Consider the following 18,225-nt stretch of genomic DNA (forward strand, 5'->3'; position numbering starts at 1 on the left):
AATTTGATTTGCATTCAGATTTGTTTCCAGATTTTAAAAAAAAATGTATCCTAAAATAATTCATAATTCTTCACTAGTGTATTCTTTCATCTGTTTTTATTTGGGATTTGACATTGTATTGGTTTATGTGGCATGAAGTTGCAAAATTAGCATTGACAAGATCCTTTGCCTAAAATGTATGGAGGAATTACAGTGGTGGTAAACCTCTGTTATACCAGGGCCATTTTGGAAACCAGGCAGGTTTTGTTCAAAGGACAACAGTGCGTCTTTGTGCGTAACCTTCGCTCTTCTCTTCGATGTGCACCCTGAATGCGTAATAAGAATCACTAGGGATTTAAAACACCATGGCCAACATTTGACGCAGACTTTTTTTTTATGTTTATAAACCTACATAACTTTGCGCAATAGTTAAATACGGGAATATTATTGCGCGTGAAATGTTTTAATGAACTCCAGAGCATCTGGTTATGGTTATTGTTCTTCTTACCAATGGTTTGTTCTCAGAGGTTCCAACGGTGGGGAAATTTGTGGCCCAGGTGCTAAAACAAAAAGGGCTGACTGAGGGAGCAGGGGTCAGGGCAGAAGAATGTATCAAAGCCATGCTTGCAGATACCTCGCCGTTAAAGCAGTTAAGTTTTTTCTGTGTGGAAGACCAGACAAGATCAACTGAATGCACCGGACAAAACATTAACCTGGATTGTGCGCTTCCTTCTAACGTGTAACCAGAGACGGTTTAAATGCATAATTTAGAATAGAGAATCGTTGGTGTAACGCGTAAAATTAGGTGATCAAAGAACACTCATTTGATTGTGTCATCCTAAAGATAGGCTAAGTGCGGGCTGTAAAAGGTAAGTTGGCATATCCTACAGGTAGGCTATTGGCGATTGGTTGGACAAATAACAATGACTACATATTTGTCTAGGCATATAGCCTACATTTAGACGTGTTTCTGATTTGGCGCCGAAGTGCTGTCCTTAAATGCATAAGAAAAGAACAAAATAATCACGCCTATGCCTGTTTCATATGCACAGATGTGCGCGTCCATACGCGGATGGAAAGTCACTGTGCTGCTGCTCTTAATTGCTGCTCATTTGGGCCTTTCTGGAAAATGCACTCGTCCATGCTCCTGTGACCCGAGGAAACTCACCGTTGCCTGCGTTAACAAAAATCTGACTCAAGTCCCCCCTACAATAGATGAGGTAAGGCAGAGAGGTGACCGACCTGTATCAGTGCGCGACAATCGTATTGAAACAATCACTATCTAAACACCTTTTTGGTCATTTGCCCATAGGCCTAGGCCTACTGTATTTTTTTTTTTTTAAATTATTGTATCAGCTGCACAGTTTGGGAAAGCTGTAGCAGTAATAGGCGACTGTTTTTTTCTCCAAAGTAGGCTACTGCAATATTTTGTGTCCACAATTTTGTATAATGATGTATTTTCATGTCTCAGATACTGCTTTTCACTGCCTAAAACTGCAGTAATACTGCATTGATTTTGCACTAAAACTGTAGGTATAACATGGTACAACAAGAAGGGTTTTCCCACAAGGATATGGATTGTACAGCAGGCAGTGATTCCCAACCTGTTTCAGCCCAGGGCCCTATTTTTAGCACCCCACCAATTTCTGGGGACTCCATTCACCTGTTTTAGCAACCACAAAAATAAATAGATAAATCACATGACTGATATGCACAGTGGGCTATTAAACCTATAGATATTTATTTAAGTCTAATATTATATGAGACATTTCAGTCCAAATATTTTCTAGTTTTTATGTTACAATTAGTAATAATTACTAATAATTGTAATAATTAGTATTGTTTTTTTCACTCCTAGACATTTCAGGGGACCCCACATGGGGTCCCGGCCCCACTGTTGAAATGGGGGTGTCTGAACCTTACCCTGTTACTGTCCATTACCTTAACAGATAACGGTGAAGTTGGATTTGAGGAAGAATAACCTGCAGGAGTTGCCCAGAGGGGCTTTTCTGCACACCCCCTACCTCACCCATCTCAACCTGCAGGCCTCAAATATCCGCTCAGTGCGAGAAGGAGCCTTCCGTGGACTCGGACGCCTTGTCCATCTTAACCTTGCGCACAACAATATCGATGTTCTCTATCAGGTGTGTGACACTGTCGAACTGTTTTCCTTTATTGTTTTAAGTGTTGCAACACTTGCTCAACAAATGCATGTCACTTCATGTTGTAGTGTCTGTAAATCTACATCAGCTTCAATAGCCTTGGTCTCATTAGCCGCGCTTCAGCGGCCCGGGGCCGCCCGGGGCTCAGGAGAGTGGCCGGCTCGGAGCTGCCGGCCCGGGCCATTTTTTGCCTGATCGGACTCATAGCCGACCCCAGGCACATTCAGGTACACGCCTTGTTTGTGAAACGTCAGTCGGGCACAGCCCACTTTCGCCCCAAATCACAGAAGGACAACAACAGAACAACGACAAAGAAGGAGAATAAAATGGAGCAAACTCTGCTGGAGCAGGTCGCCGTTTGGCTCGTAGCCTACGGACAAAGACGACAAGAACTGCAAAGACAATGGCTTGCCTTTCAAGAACAGTTTTATTACATGGCAAAGTTGTCGATTCAGAAGCTGTATGGGACGCAGCGCATGTTAAGAAGACAAAGACGCATGAAAATACGAGCAGCTCGACAACTGAGAGTGAACAGAAGGAGACGTGCGAACATGCCCAGTTAATCCCCCCAATCGCGCACAGAAGCATGAGCCCCGGACATAGCGAGACATGAATGTGCAGGTAATTGAATAAGTTACCATGTGAAAGGAGACCAAATCCCTGAGACATAGCACCTTCATCAGTTGCTATAGAAAATTATGAGCCCCGGACATAGCGACACACCCCCTCGTTGCGGCGTGCCACCTGTCTATTCATTCATGTTATTTCCATCCATTTGACATTAAAGCCCTTGTGTAAATTTCAAACTGTGTTTGGCGATCAGTCTGAAACGTGCGATATAGCCTACCAGACCTTCGGCGATAATAGCGCAAAAGCTAAATAAGCCGACATAAATGTCATGTGTGAGTATTTGTGAGACACTTTTTATTGGTGTCCAGTGGAAAGCATGCCAAATCACGATAATGGCACAAGAGTTGGCGGCTAAAAGCAGAAAAAAGCCGACATGACTTAGCTATGACATCCCAAGTTTAAGTGTAGTGGTGCCCATGATCCGATAACAACAAAAAAGTTATGTTGACTAAATAACTTTAAAAACACAAACAGAAGTGCCAAGGTTGCATCTTATGAAATTATGCCATAAGAAAGCCAAACACCCCAAACTAATGCTTAACCATAATTTGCCCAGAATTTAGCGATAAGTCCCCCATGCAGCCACATTTTTACACAGAGGTTGACCCCGCCTCCGAGCCTCGGCGGTGCTTGCTGGCCCATCGAATTCGACGGGCCAGGGAAATCGGCCCTTAGCCCCACAACCTGGCCCGGCGGCCATCTTTAGCACCTAGCCCCCTTTTGATGAGATCACCGTCAGCCCCCTTTTGTCCGGGCCAGCCCGGGGCTGGCCCTGCAATGAGACCAAGGCTAATGATGCTCATGATGAATTAAACACACCCTCTGTTGAGAAGTTGTATTACCTATAGTGAACTCTGCATTATGTCATGCACAACTTGCACTTGACCCAACAGGTGATGGCCTGTTCTCCCTAAGGTAGCAATATGACATTTTCTGTCGTAGTGTCTGCAATTGAAATCCAATGTCCAAATTAAAATTATTAAGGAACTCAGGCATGTCTTGAAAAACCTACTTGTATCAAAAAGTGCTGTATGGCATTTCACATTCTAGAGTCAGCACAATTAAATACATTTTAATGATGCTTGTGCAAAATTAAACACACTGATGAGAAGTTGTATTTAGCTCAGTTTTATGTCATGGCAACAGGTGTGCTTTGATGGCCTGTTCTCCCTGAAACAGCAGCATGACATTTCATGTCAAAGTGTGTGTCAGAGTAATTTTATCCATTGTCATTTATGCTCATATTCCAAATGAGATCCAACTTACAGAGGCCTGTCTGCCACTATCTGCATACATGTGCGCCACCAGGAGTCGTTTGACGGGCTGCTGTCCCTGAAGCAGCTGATCCTGGACCATAACCGCGTGGAGGAGATCCGGCCGGGGGCCTTCACCCAGGTGGGCTCCCTCAACCTGCTCTCCCTGGCCCACAACCGCCTGGTCTACCTGCCCAACATGGTCTTCCAGGGCCTGCTCAACATCCAGTGGCTGAAGCTCAGCCACAACGCCCTCAACAACCTGGCCACGGAGGCCTTCGCCAGCCTCTTCACCCTCACGCGCCTCAGCCTGGACCACAACGAGCTGCAGTTCTTCCCCACGCAGACCATGACCAGGTGCCCACCGTTTGCCCAATATCAATACTGCTGTTAATAAAAGACAGAGGGGGGATATATCCTTGGTCCACGCACTAAATTTGATTGGAGAAGTTGTAAAAAAAAAGCAAATGTGTGCAAATGCTTTTCTTTCTTTCTTCTTGGAACATTGCACCCTCTAAGACCACCAGTTGATTTTGAGGGATACTAGTAGTGCTCTACCTACTCTTGTGCTGATGAATGCTAATTTATTGTAGTAAGTGGAATAATTATATCAGACAAGCATGTTTTGTTAACCTGATGACAATGAATGGAGAATTGGTGCCTTGAATATGAAATCAGGTAAGTGGTGTTCATTCAATATTAATATCGCCCTCTTATGAGTCATTGTAGCAAAATAACACATTTTGTTACCCTCTGATGACATTTGATTATTTTCTTACAAAGACAACATTAAGGTACCATGTTGGGTCAGGTTCATGTCAGGTGTGTAAATCAGTGCAAATTAGTTAGCATGAAGTCATCCTGTTGTGTACATACACAGTTGGTAGCAATAATGAATGCTCATTGTTCATTGGACTTGTGTGCAGATTGGTTGAAGTGACCCATCTGGAGATGAGTCACAACCCGATGATCTACCTGGGAGAGGAGGCAGTCTCCATGTCCAAACTCACACACCTGTCCCTGGACCACATGTCTCTGCAGGACCTGTCCAACACGGCTCTCATCCACGCACCCCTCCTCTCCCATCTGGATCTCAGCCACAACCAGCTCCGCTCCATAGAGCCCATCTCAGGCAAGCAGCAATACTTTTAGCCAGAACACCGCCGCCAAGTGCACATCCTTTAGTTGCAACGTTTCAGATGCCCACCAGAGGGCGAGCAGCTGAACTGAGTCAATTGCAGGGCAGTCAAAGGACCAATCCTCATATCTAAACCCCTGTCCTCGCACTTCGCTGATGCCCTGCCTCTGTAGAGAAAGTAAGAACATTTCCCCACTGTCATCCTAGTCACACAGTTTTGGGGGACTTTTCCCCATTCAATATTCCAATTGCAAATAAATAAGAAATATTGAATTAAATGTATGTTATCGATGATGATCACGATACCACAAGCACAAGGAAGAGGACAGGAGATATTGAACTAGACACCAAACGTCTAGTTCCCTGTGAAAAAATATCATAGAATCTATGAGGTTAATCCTCTAAAAAAACCCTAACTAACCCTTCTTTGCATCTGCACTTGTTGTTCTGTATATTACCGGTGCACTTTGTATCTGCTAGTGATGTTGGCTATGATTATGTCCTTGATGCACTGTAATATAATGTAATGTAATGTCATGCCTGTTGTTGGTACCAAAATGGTAATGACTAGGTCATATTCTGTTACTCAAGACCGACTAATGTCATAGCAATGATGTAGTTCAGTATTTTCAGCAAACAATTGGCATTGAGCCTCATTTTCATGCAAAACCTGTAATCTTGCCTTAATATTACATTACATTACATTGCATTTGGCAGACGCTTTATAACCAAAGCGACTTTCAAAAGAGGACATAATCATAGCCAACATCAATATGTAATAAGAAATGTGTGTGTGAGGTGAGGTCACAGTTCAGTTTCACAACATACAGTCTCTTGATTGTTCTGATGGCCCCAAAGAGTTGTCGTGCTCAACCTGACAGCCATCTACTGCAACTGCCGCCTGCAGGCCCTGCGGTCCCTGCGGGAGTGGGCCCAGTAATTCGTTTCTTGTGTGTGTGTGTGTGTGTGTGTGTGTGTGTGTGTGTGTGTGTGTGTGTGTGTGTGTGTGTGTGTGTGTGTGTGTGTGTGTGTGTGTGTGTGTGTGTGTGTGTGTGTGAGAGGTTATAGTGCAGTTTCACAACATACATGCTGGATCTCAAATGGCGCACTTGTGCACTTCGGGCACTATGTTTCAGTGCGTAACTAATGCGCCATACGCACTGAAACATGAACACTGAAGTGCACAAGTGCACCATTTGAGATCCAGTGACAGTCTTTTTTCATTATAGGCCCCAAGGAGTTGTCCATGCTCAACCTGACGGCCAACCCCATGTACTGCAACTGCCACCTGCGGCCCCTGCGGGAGTGGGCCCAGGAGGGCCACATCCAGCTGCTGGGGGCTTGCGCTGGACCTCCGCATCTCTCCGACGAGCCTCTGGCGGCGGTGGAGCCAGCGGACCTGCGCTGCCGGGGCCGGGAGGGCCTGACTAAGGAGGAGCTGGAGGAGACGGAGGCGTCTGTGGCTGTGGCTGGGGCACAGGAGCCATCCGCCACCAAACCCAAGAAAAGTGAAAACTGCCCAGACGACTGTGACTGTGCGGTGAGGTTCAGGATGGAAGAGGGGTAGAAAGCTGTGATGTATTTCAGTAGAGCAACAATAAAGCACATCTCCTCTTTGGTGGCTTCCCTATTTCCAAGCTTTAAAAAAAAAACAAAAAAAAAAAAAAACTACTTAGTGTTGCTTTAAGCTGTTGAGTTCTGAAATTATCCTAATTTTCTGTGGTATAAAAAACCAAGAAAAAGAACAGGTGCACTGTTGTTAGCCAAAACGTGCACCTCCCAATACAATTAGGAATAAGAAATGAAAGCGGGGCTACGGACTTGCCATACAGTAATAAGCCCTATGACTATCTTTCTCTTCAAAGTTATCCTTACCCCTTTCTCTCTCACGCTAGACTTGTATGTATATATCATGTATGATGTGTATGCTGGGAAGGGTGGCTAGAGGGAAGGGGTAGATGCCATTTTCTGTTTATGTATGTTTGTTTTTGGCAATGGAATGAATGTTTATTTATGTTTTAATACTGTAAGACAAAAGGTGGTTTTCATGGTGGCAATAATAATGTATTCTATCCTATTTTAGCCGGAAGCTCAACATGCCACCTGTGAGGGCAGAGGCCACACCAAAGTCCCCTCAGGCTTCCTCAAGAACACCAGCCTGCTGGACCTGAGGGCCAACCACTTCCACAACCTGCCCACCAACAGCTTCCGCGGCCTGGCCGACGTGGTCTCGCTGCGCCTGGACCAGTGCAAGATCCGCGAGATCGAGTCCGGCGCGTTCCGCGGCATGAAGACCCTGCTCTACCTCTACCTGTCCGACAACGACCTCACCAGCCTGGAGCCAGATACCTTCGCCGGCGCCCCGCAGATCAACTATCTCCATCTAGGTAATGCACTGTACCGCCCCACAGACCAACTACCTCCACCGTTGTAATACACTATAGGCTACCACCCCGCAGATCAAGTACCTCCATCTAGGCCAGTGGTTCTTAACCTTTTTTTCTTGAAGCACCCCCTTACCTGCGCTCAAGACAAGCTGAGCACCCCCAACCAATACTTCAATACCCACTAAACATGATTTAAGTGATTAATTACTTTGCTTGAGGGCCTGATTATAATGTTTGCTTGCAGAATTTTTGTCACAACCTCAACACAAACAAAACTCGGTGCACCCCCTGAAATCTCTGGTGCACCCCCAGGGGGTGCCCGCACCCCAGGTTAAGAACCACTGATCTAGGCAATACTCTGTACCGCCCCGCAGACCAACTACCTCCACCTAGGTAGTACACTGTGACCTCGGCAGTGATGGGCAAAATGGATTAATTAGTTACAATCCAATGCTTGTATACTGTAGTGTTAGTGCAGCTTAAGACAAAGCTGTTCTCAGATGGTTTCTCGAAATTATTTTCTAAATATTTTATTATATTTTAACTTTTAAATAAAAATCTTTAACTTAAAAAATAGCATGCACTAAACTTGTGTTGCTTTGCCTAGATTTTGATTTGAACATAATCATGTCACTGTTATTTCTCCTTCTCCTTTTTCTTTTAGAGGGTAACCGTCTGCTGGAGTTCCCCTCGGTGGCCACATTGACGCCCATGCCCAGCCTGCTGGAGCTGCACCTGGACCGCAACGCCATCTCCAGGCTGGAGCCGGCTGCCATGCTGTCCCCCGTCAGCATGCTCAGGGCGCTGCACCTGGCCAACAACACCATCGAGTCCGTGGCACCAAACGCTTTCGAGCCGGCGCCTCACCTGGAAAAACTGGACTTGGGGGACAACAAGCTGACAGAGGTTCCCACCAAGGCCTTTGGAGATGACCACCTCCTGCGAGAGCTGCGCTTGTCGGGGAATGCCATCCGCTGGGTGGGGCCCAAGGCTTTCCTCCCTGTGGCTGAGAGTCTGCAGCACCTGTACATGGACGGCACTGGTCTAGCGAAGGTGGGAGCACGTGAAAAAAACCCTTATCAGTCAATTTTGCAGCCTTAATTCAACGTTTTGAATTTAACAATCATTGTGCTGGTCTTACTCTGTGTTTAGTTTACACAGTAGCATACTACTGTGTGCTACATGTATGCTAAAACCTCAGCTCATAACAAACCCTTAAACCCCTAAACACACCTCTACTCTTTGAGCCAGAGCACTGAACAAACATAATCCGTTACTTATACTGTACATAATGTACATTTTCACATAATATAACAACATTCAGCCTCATTGTCACTGAAGATTCTCATTTATCCAGGTCATGTTATCCAGATAGCTTGGTTGTAGAGTGAAATTGACTTTTTAAAACTTGATGGTATATGGAAAAAAAAACATCTATCAAGTTCAAGAAGTTGTCTAGTGGCTTACAACTCTTTGGATTCGGCCTCAATTGCTCCAGATAGATAGATCTCATCTTGCAAGCCGAATCTGTCTTTGTGTGTGCCTTTATGTACTGTATTTATTTGTGTGTTTTGTTAATGGCGAACACGACCTTCCCTGCTGTGCAGATGTCTAAGGACTCGCTGGCTGGTCTGGGATCAGGGCTGCTCACCCTCTCACTGGGAGGAAACCAGCTGGAGAGTGTGCCCAGCCTGAGTGCCCTCACTGGACTGCAGTCAGTGAACCTGGCTGACAACCCGCTGCAATGTGACTGTAGTCTCGCACCGCTACGCAAGTAAGTTGCCAAAGGGCCACATACTACAGTAGATCAGATGAGATGGCAACCAGGCTTTAGAGGTTACAACATTTCAGAATGTCACATTTGTTCCAGCCAAACCAGGAGCTAATTACTGAAACATCCTCTCAAAAGGTAAACGATCTGAAGTAGGCCACACATAGTGTTGGATAGTAGCTTCTGAGCTCAGGTTATTCATCGTTATAGCTCCCAGATCTCTGTGTAGCAGCCATGACATGAATTTGGTGACCATAGGGCGTGCTGTGGCGCAGCGCACTAAACACCCACATTTGGGCTTGCATGCCTAAAGGTTGCACCCAGGGTTTGAATCCGGCCTGGGTCATTTGCCGCCCCTACCCTGTCTCTCTCTCCACATTCGCTTTCTGTCGCCCTTCACTGTCCTGTCTGTAATAAAGGCTGAATTTGGTGATAATAATGCTTTGCATTAAATTAAATTTAAGATGTGAATAACTATGATATCCGTAATGCATCCGCATGCTTCTTTTCAGGTTAATCGACAGCATGAGCGTCAAGGTGTCTGCAACCTGCGGCGGGCCAGGCGATATTCAAGGGCAGAGTGTGAAGGAGGTGTCTGTTTTCCAAACATGTCCTGGAAACGAAGAGCCAAGCCCTACTACGCCTCCTGCTACTGAAGACAGCAGTCCAGTCAAGGCACCGAAGAAAATCAAACCAAAGCCTGCACTCCTGGAAGGTGTCAAGCCAAAGCCATCAAAAGCCAAAGCCAAAGCCAAACCCCTGGAAAGACCAAGGCCATCTGTGCTTCCTAAAGAAGGCAAAAAAAGCAAGAAGACAAAAAAGAACGAAAAAAAGAATGAAAAAGAGTAATTCTTTGGTCTCGAGATTGACAGAAAGACAGATACAGTGAGTCCAATATGTATTTGATCCCTTGCTGATTTTGCCGGTTTGCCCACTAATAAAGACATGATCAGTGTATAAATTTATGATAATATGTATTCAAACATGGAGAGACAGAATATCAAAAAGAAATTCCAGAGAATAACTTAAAATAATATATTTTAATTTATTTGTATTTAATTTATGCCAATAAGTATTTGACCCCTCTAGCAAAAGAAGATAAAGTGCTTTGTGGCAAAGTCCTAGTTATCTAGCACTGAGGTCAGATGCTTCTTTTAGTTGATGACAATGTTTGTGCATATAGTAGAACATATTTTTGCCCATTTTTCTTTGCACATTATCTCTAAAACATTAATCGTTTGTGGCTGTAGCTTGGTAAATGGGAGGTTCAGTTCTCTCCATAGAAATACTATAGGGTTAATATTTGGAGACTCTCTAGCCACTTCACGACTTTAATATGCTTCTTATTGAGCCACTCCTTCGTTTCTTTGACTGTATGTTGTGTATTATTGTCATGTTGGGAGATCCAAAAATAGCCCACCCTTCAGTGTAGTGGTGGAGGGAAGGACGTTTGCACTCAGGATTGCACATTACATGTCTCCCTTCATCCATTCGTTGACGATGTGAAGTTGTCCTGTGCCTTGGCCAGACAAACACCCTCAAACCATAATGATACCACTTTCATGCATGATGGTGAGGAGGGTGTTCTTGGGATCATAGACAGCAGTGCTCTTTCTCAAAACACATTGAATTGTGATAATGCCAAACAGCTTGATTTTGGTTTCATCTGACTACAGCACCTCCTTATCATATCCTAAACCAGTCTGATGTCCCTTGGCAAACCTCAAGTGGGACTGCACAGGTTCCTTCTGAAGTAGAGGTACCATGTGTGCAGTACAGTATTTTAAACCTCTGTGGCATTAAGTGCTACCAGTAGTTTTCTCAGTGATTTTGGTCCCAGTAGCTTTGATATCATTGCCCAGTTCATCCCGTACAGCTCTAGGGTGATTTATTTCTGTTCTCATGATTATCAAATCCCTACAAAAGGTCAAATCTTGTATAGAACACCAGACAGGCTGATGGATAGTCATTTTGTATTCCTCACATTTTGGCAGAAATGCATCAACAGCTGGGTCATTAATACTCAGTCTCTTTCTTGTGGCTTTGCAGCCCATTTAATCTTTGTTCAGGTCTAAAATCGTGTCCCTGATATCATTTGACCACTCTTTGGTCTTTCCCATACTGGTGAGGTTGGAGTGTGACTGATTCACTCATATGATATCATCACTCATACTCGTATGACATACTATGGACTGATTCTGCTGATTCAATGTGTCTTTTATGCATGTTAGTGTGTACAGGTGTCTTTAATTCAGATGACAAGTTGATCGGAAGTGCCCATCTGGTCTGTGGGCCCGGAACTGTAATCAGTTGTCAGGGGATCAAATACTTATTTTGCTCGATGAAATGGAAATAAATTAAAATATATTCTCTTCAGTTAATTTCTGGATTTTCTTTTTGATATTCTGTCTCTCCATATTAGAATACATATTATCATAACATTTATTGACTGATCATGTCTTTGTTAGTAGGCAAACCAACAAAATCAGCAAGGGATCAAATACATATTGGACTCACTGTAGATACAAGTATGTAGGCCCTACCACAGACTTAGAGATATACCAGAATATTTTGTTGTTGGCCTATTCTGTGCATTCCTTATATGATCTTATTTGAACATTAGCATTAATTCTTTGTATTTGTGAAACCTCGTATGGAGGATGTATAAACAGTATGTTGGTTTATTTATGACAAGTTGTGCATCTGTAAATTATTCTCTCAACAATATGACATGCACTTTTCTGGGCTGTGAAATAACATGGCATGGATACTGAAATAAAACCGAACTTTAATACAGACTCACATATAGGCCTATGTTACTGAGTGCTCAGACACTTAACACAAGGAAACCCGCCAAGCTATATAAACCTTTTGCAGAAAACGTCAATAATATTTATTGGATGGCAGAAATTTAAAGGAACAGTCCACGCTATTTCAGGATATTGCTCATATATAGTTAGGCCTTGGTAAATTATGAGAATGCATAGGATTTTTTCTTTGTGTTTGCATTGCCTACTGTAATTTAACAGTATAGCCATATGAAGTGTATCAATGGAAGTCTATGGAACCAAACAAAACATCATCAAAAGTACTTATATAAGTCCCTGATGCTTCTGTTAAGGAAAGTGCCTTCTGAGACTGGAGTTCAAGCAGATAAAGATGTATCAGAAGAAAGCACACCTCAGAAATAGTTTTATTATGGTGTTTTATCCTTATCTGCCCATTGTCTAATCAGAAATGTAATGGTAATTAATTTTTCTGGTTATTTAAATGTCATTTGTTCAGTTAGTTGAACAAAAAGAGTCAAAACATGGATAATATTGTGTATTGTGTATTATTCCATATATACTAATGCTAAAAAAAACCTTGCAGTTTCTATACCCTTAATGCAGTGTTGCCTTGAGGCAAAAAGCCAATATTTGATTTAAAAAAATAAAAGATATAATGAAATTGTATTATTTATGTATGATCAGGGACCCCAAAGCACCCCCAAAATAAGTTGACATTTTTTCCCTCCAAAATTGAAAACTCATGCAGTAGAGTTTGAGCAGGGGTGGGGAATCTATGTCTCGAGGGCCGTTTGCGGCCTATGTCTCGAGGCCGTTTCATCTGGCCCTAGGGGGTTGCCAACCGTCCCTTGAAATACTGAATCGTCCCGTATTTAGAGATAAAAGTAAGGGGTTCCGTATTGAACTGAAACGGGACACGGGACGTTAAAATGCAGGAAATTACATCTAAGGCATGCTAAATTTTCTGGGGGACGACCCCCCACGATGAAGTGTCCCGTATTTTTTTCATTGACAGTTGGCAGCCCTGTCTGACCCCCAGAGGTGGAAAGAGTACAGAAAATGTGTACTCAAGTAAAAGTATCTTTACTTTGCCTAAATTCTACTCAAGTACAAGTAAAAGTACCCATCTAAAAATCTACTCAAGTAAAAGTAAAAAGTACTTCACTTAAAATGTAATTTGAGTAAAAAGTACTTAGTTACTTTTAATTAGCTTTCCTCTTGAGAATGTCATGTTTATTTTTCTTGAATATCGTCCTCCATAACCTCTATCTCTTGCTTGGCACCAGCCATCATCCAATACATTGATACAAGATAGTAAAATAGTGGAAATGCTGTGTGCCATCCTGCACAATCTTTCATTTCTGGCGGATTGTGGCATTATTGTGCATGACATTTTGTCTCTCAGTCATTTTTTTTTACTCAGTACTCAGGCCAGGTTCCAGTCTAACTGAGTAAAGTACTTGGGTCAAAATGTACTCAAGTACAAGTAAAAGTATTAATTTTAAAAAATACTTAAAAAGTACAAAGTATTCATAAAAGCTACTCAAGTACAATATTGAGTAAAAGTAAAAAGTTACTTTTCCACCCCTGCTGACCCCTATATCATTTTAATGTTATTCATGATGAAACATGACATATTTTGTAATACAATTAAGTTATATTCAGGGGACCTAGAGAAGGTGGTGTTTGTTTAAAAGGTGGCTGCCTTCAATATAGCCTAGGCCTAAAGTGAAGGGGGAAATCCTGGTTTGTGTTCATAGTACGGCCATCAGAAGACTTTTACGGCTCTCGGATGAATTTGAAGTGGCCTTCGAATGAAAAAGGTTCCCCACCCCTGGGCTAGGGTATTCCCATCCAGTGATCACTGCGGCTTGATGCTTGGTTCTATCCACGTCCAGTGATTGTGCTAGCCTATATGCTAATAATTCTAACACTAATGAATCTAATTACTGACACGAAGAAGAAATGATATGCACGTTTGTTTTAATACATAGAAAAACTGCAAATGTGTTCAAATCAAATAGGGTGTAGTCCTCAGAACTGTAGGCCTAGTACTGACCACATTTGTACTGACCACTACCACAAGATGAAAACATTCAACATAATCAGAATGACAACTAGGAGCTAGGACCTATGAATAATGTAGGATTTTGTTTTATTTCATAGAGCCCTAATCTTGAAAATGGCTATTCGGGCATCCATCACTACAGGGTGACAAACTGGCACACACCACACAAGCATGACAAACTGGAGGATGGCAGTCACTGCCCAGATGCATAATGACAGCCTTTTGCTAAATGCATTGTTGTTAAAAGGTAGATTAAAACCCCGCTGTTTTTATTGGTATTGCATATCGATTACTTTATTTACAGTCTGTGATGTTTCAATGCTTACACGTTGTAATCATACAATCCGGTAATTAATATGTTGCAACATCCAACCCCCTGCGCTCATAAGGTTCTATGGTGTAATGGTTAGCACTCTGGACTCTGAATCCAGCGATCCGAGTTCAAATCTCGGTAGAACCTGATGTTTTCTAACAAGTCTTTGTAAAATTGCACTGAAAGGCGAAAATACAACTCGATATCCATGTATAAATGGAAGGCATCTGAAATGTAGACGACATGGATAAGCGAATAGAAGTGCATATTGCCAATGACAAATAAATGTTTCAGGGGAACATCGTTCGAAGCAAGCAGGGCGTGCTTGTGCGTCTAGCGCTACTAATTTTGCGCATGCTCCCTCACGCCAAATGAAAAGTCACAGAAAACATGGCGGCTGCGATGGATGTCGACACTCCAAGCGGAACTAACAGTGGAGCTAGCAAGAAACGTTTTGAAGTTAAAAAGGTAATTTTAATCTATTAGTAACCATTGATAATGGGGTTGTATATGTCCCTCAGTAATTCGTGGATACGTATTCGTCTTGAACTCCATCTCATTGTCAGCCGCCGCCAAGCTAATCTCTCTAGTTAGCTAGCTAGGATAGAGTGAGTATGCGTTTCATTGACCATGGAGCCTACTAGTAAAGATTCCCAGATTCACGCTCCCATCTCATTACACTCCCATTTCATCTCGCTCCCACTAGCCAGACTAACGGTACCACCGCCATATTACGGAGCCAGTTATCTTGTTGATGTTAGTTTTTTGTTTCTAACCCTAACCTTAACCCTAACCCTAAACCTAACCCTAACCTTAACCCTAACCTTAACCCTAACCTTAACCCTAACCCTAAACCTAACCCTAAACCTAAACCTAAACCTAAACCTAACCCTAAATTGCTTGTATGTGGCAGTATATGATAATACGTGAAATATAATCGGGTGGGGACCGCAAGTCCGGGAGTGATAGAAACACCGGGGACCGCACGTCCGGGAGCGAACTCCGTTGGGAGTCTCAGTCTGTATGCCCTAGTAAATACCGACTGCTAGTTAACCGGTTAACGTTAGCAATTTCATAGTTTTACACGAGATAGAATATTTTTTCACCTTACCATTTCAGACCCCAGTTCCATAGGCATTACATATTAGCATGATTAATGTAGGGCAAAGCTGTACACCAGCTAAGCTGCTATGAGATTTGCGGTACACCTTTCAGTGGAAGGCTTTCCCTAACATACCTAAGGCCAAACAAGACATAATAAATGATGCACAGTAACAATATTTACTTAATGTTCAGATAGGTGTGATTAACAACTGTGTCTTTTCTTTCAGTGGAATGCTGTTGCATTGTGGGCCTGGGACATTGTTGTGGACAACTGTGCCATCTGTAGGAATCACATCATGGACTTATGTAAGTAGTAGTTTCTAGGGCTGACTGGAAGATTAAACTGGTTTAACATATCGGACGGGGTCGGTAATGTATGACATACTAACACCTTTACCTCTTGCAGGTATCGAGTGTCAGGCGAACCAGGCCTCAGCGACGTCAGAAGAGTGCACAGTAGCTTGGGGTGTTTGCAATGTAAGAGACCGTCTCTCCTGTTTACCTCTGACACTACAACTACTACACACATGAACATTAAACATGGAAATCATACTGTTCCAACTCCATAACTGCCTTCCCAGTTAAAAGCCAGGTACCAGGGCTAGGCGCTTCCTCCAAGTCGACAGATGAGTGTCTATCCATGGCCAGTTTAATATGGAGTGAGTTGCACATCTCCAATAGATAGTGGTATAGTTTATTTTGGCTGAACAAAGGTGCGCTGTCTTCTTTAAAAACGTCAACTTATATTTCAGTCGACATACCAATGCAAGTCACTGAACCAGCTCTCTGGAACTCCCCTGCCTGGAGCACATTACTGTATCTCTGGTCTATATCATTTACAGGTAGTTGAATTGTACTATTGACATCATCACCAGTGTTGGGGAAAGTTACTCAAAAACGAATGCATTACTGATTACATGTTACTGTCTTTTTAAAGTAACATCCGTTACATTGCGATATTAATATATTTAAAATGTAAGACACTACACTACTTTTGCATAGCTTAAATAACAGATTACAGTAAAAATGTGAGAAGTTACTTGCGTGGTAACTAGTATATATTACCCACCCTCCACCTCTTGCATAATGCCTTACATACTGTGTACAGCAAAAAGTAATGCATTACATTTAATAATTACTTTTGTGATGCCTTCCTCCCAACACTGCTTATCGCACAACTCAAACATGCAGCTCGATGTGCTTGAACAGTTTGATAAGAGACACATTACTTACATTAATTTTAAGGTATGTCAGGAAGTAAAAAAAAAACATTGTATGTTGGTTTATCAGCTGATTTGTTTGTCATTATTGATGGTTACACAGTGATGATAAAAAGTAAAAGGATTATTATGGGTGCTCATAAACAACTTGTCAACAAGAGACTTTTTGTTGCCTCATATCGTGTCTGAGTATTAACACCATTGTATTCCTTATTGTTTGTGTTCTCAGCACGCTTTCCATTTCCACTGCATTTCCCGCTGGTTGAAGACCCGGCAGGTGTGTCCTCTTGACAACAGAGAATGGGAATTCCAAAAGTAAGTCTGGCTGTGCATGTCCTCCCTTACACCAAAATGTTTGGCAGGATGACTTTTATTCACGTCACACATTGTGTGTGCTTTATGTTAAACCAAACTAAAACATGGGGGTTCAACAGTTTTTGCTTTAAGTGGTGGAAACCATGGGACAAGGGTACTGCTGGTGGGGATTCATTCGAGGAAATAAGGGTCCAATGAGGGATATTTGATTAAACTAATTCAGACTATTTAGTATGTCAATACAATATGTATCCTGTCTTGAAATTCTGTCTTTTAATGCCACCCCATCTCTGGAGACAGTGCCTGTAACGATAACAATTTAATGTACAGGGTATATATATAATTGATTAAAAAAAGTGAATGTACATCAACAACATGTTTTCGTCTTTCTACAGGTATGGACACTAGAAGAGCATGTGTGCAGCTGATGTAGGTTTCAAGGGTAGACCTAGCAACTTGTCCTGGACTTCCATCACCTTGCGTCTTGGATATAGCACTCGTTTTTTTTAATGGGTATGCATCGTAATAGTCCACATTTGTTGAGTTCAGATTGAATTCATTTTTTTTCTTTTTTTCTTTTTACATGGCTCCAGTTAAACTTGCAATGACGATGTAAAATAAAATACAGTTCCTGTCCTTCTGCTTCATTGGTCACTTATTCCTTGTATCTCTGGTGGTTCAATAATGAGTTAAGATAACCTCCGCCAGTTTGACTGGCTGTTTCAATCATGATGGATGAAAGTATGATGAATATATTAGTTATTATTAAATATACAGACATTGACTTCAATACATTTTCAAACCCATGAACAGTTGCTCAGCTTAGTTCAGAGGTGAGCAAACTCATTTCTCATTCAGCATCTCTTAAAATGGCAACCCAGAATTGTGAATTAGCATTGGCTATTGCAGGGTGGCTGATAAATGATGTAATATAATACATATTTGTCTAAATTGATAAGTTAATGCTAGTCAGTGGAATCTTTCACAATAAAGTAAATATAGGTTGCCCCAGTCAGCTGCAACTTCGAACGTCTGACGTAGGTCGTGTGACGTCTCCAAATGTGTTAATTTTCTAAGCTTGTGTGGTATCGGATGC

General features: G+C 42.5%; 2 protein-coding genes and 1 non-coding gene across 3 annotated transcripts; all 3 read left to right on the forward strand.

Annotated features, from left to right (window-relative positions):
• The first annotated feature begins 1,010 nt into the window (after positions 1-1,010).
• On the forward strand, positions 1,011-10,197 carry chadla (chondroadherin-like a). The gene is made up of 9 exons (XM_063211672.1): positions 1,011-1,199; positions 1,929-2,123; positions 4,080-4,381; positions 4,951-5,156; positions 6,392-6,702; positions 7,246-7,549; positions 8,214-8,602; positions 9,157-9,323; positions 9,833-10,197. The coding sequence occupies exons 1-9, from the start codon at positions 1,011-1,013 to the stop codon at positions 10,167-10,169; spliced, it is 2,400 nt and encodes a 799-aa protein (XP_063067742.1). The 3' UTR covers positions 10,170-10,197.
• Positions 10,198-14,565: 4,368 nt separating this feature from the next.
• trnaq-cug (transfer RNA glutamine (anticodon CUG)) lies at positions 14,566-14,637 on the forward strand. Its single transcript has one exon. It is a non-coding gene; the product is annotated as a tRNA-Gln (tRNA).
• A 165-nt stretch (positions 14,638-14,802) lies between these two features.
• rbx1 (ring-box 1, E3 ubiquitin protein ligase) lies at positions 14,803-17,765 on the forward strand. The gene is made up of 5 exons (XM_063222439.1): positions 14,803-14,958; positions 15,822-15,900; positions 16,001-16,071; positions 17,044-17,129; positions 17,525-17,765. The coding sequence occupies exons 1-5, from the start codon at positions 14,881-14,883 to the stop codon at positions 17,535-17,537; spliced, it is 327 nt and encodes a 108-aa protein (XP_063078509.1). The 5' UTR covers positions 14,803-14,880; the 3' UTR covers positions 17,538-17,765.
• Positions 17,766-18,225: the final 460 nt, after the last annotated feature.

The sequence above is a fragment of the Engraulis encrasicolus genome, chromosome 2 (genome assembly GCF_034702125.1).
Source record: "Engraulis encrasicolus isolate BLACKSEA-1 chromosome 2, IST_EnEncr_1.0, whole genome shotgun sequence".
Classification (NCBI taxonomy): domain Eukaryota; kingdom Metazoa; phylum Chordata; class Actinopteri; order Clupeiformes; family Engraulidae; genus Engraulis; species Engraulis encrasicolus.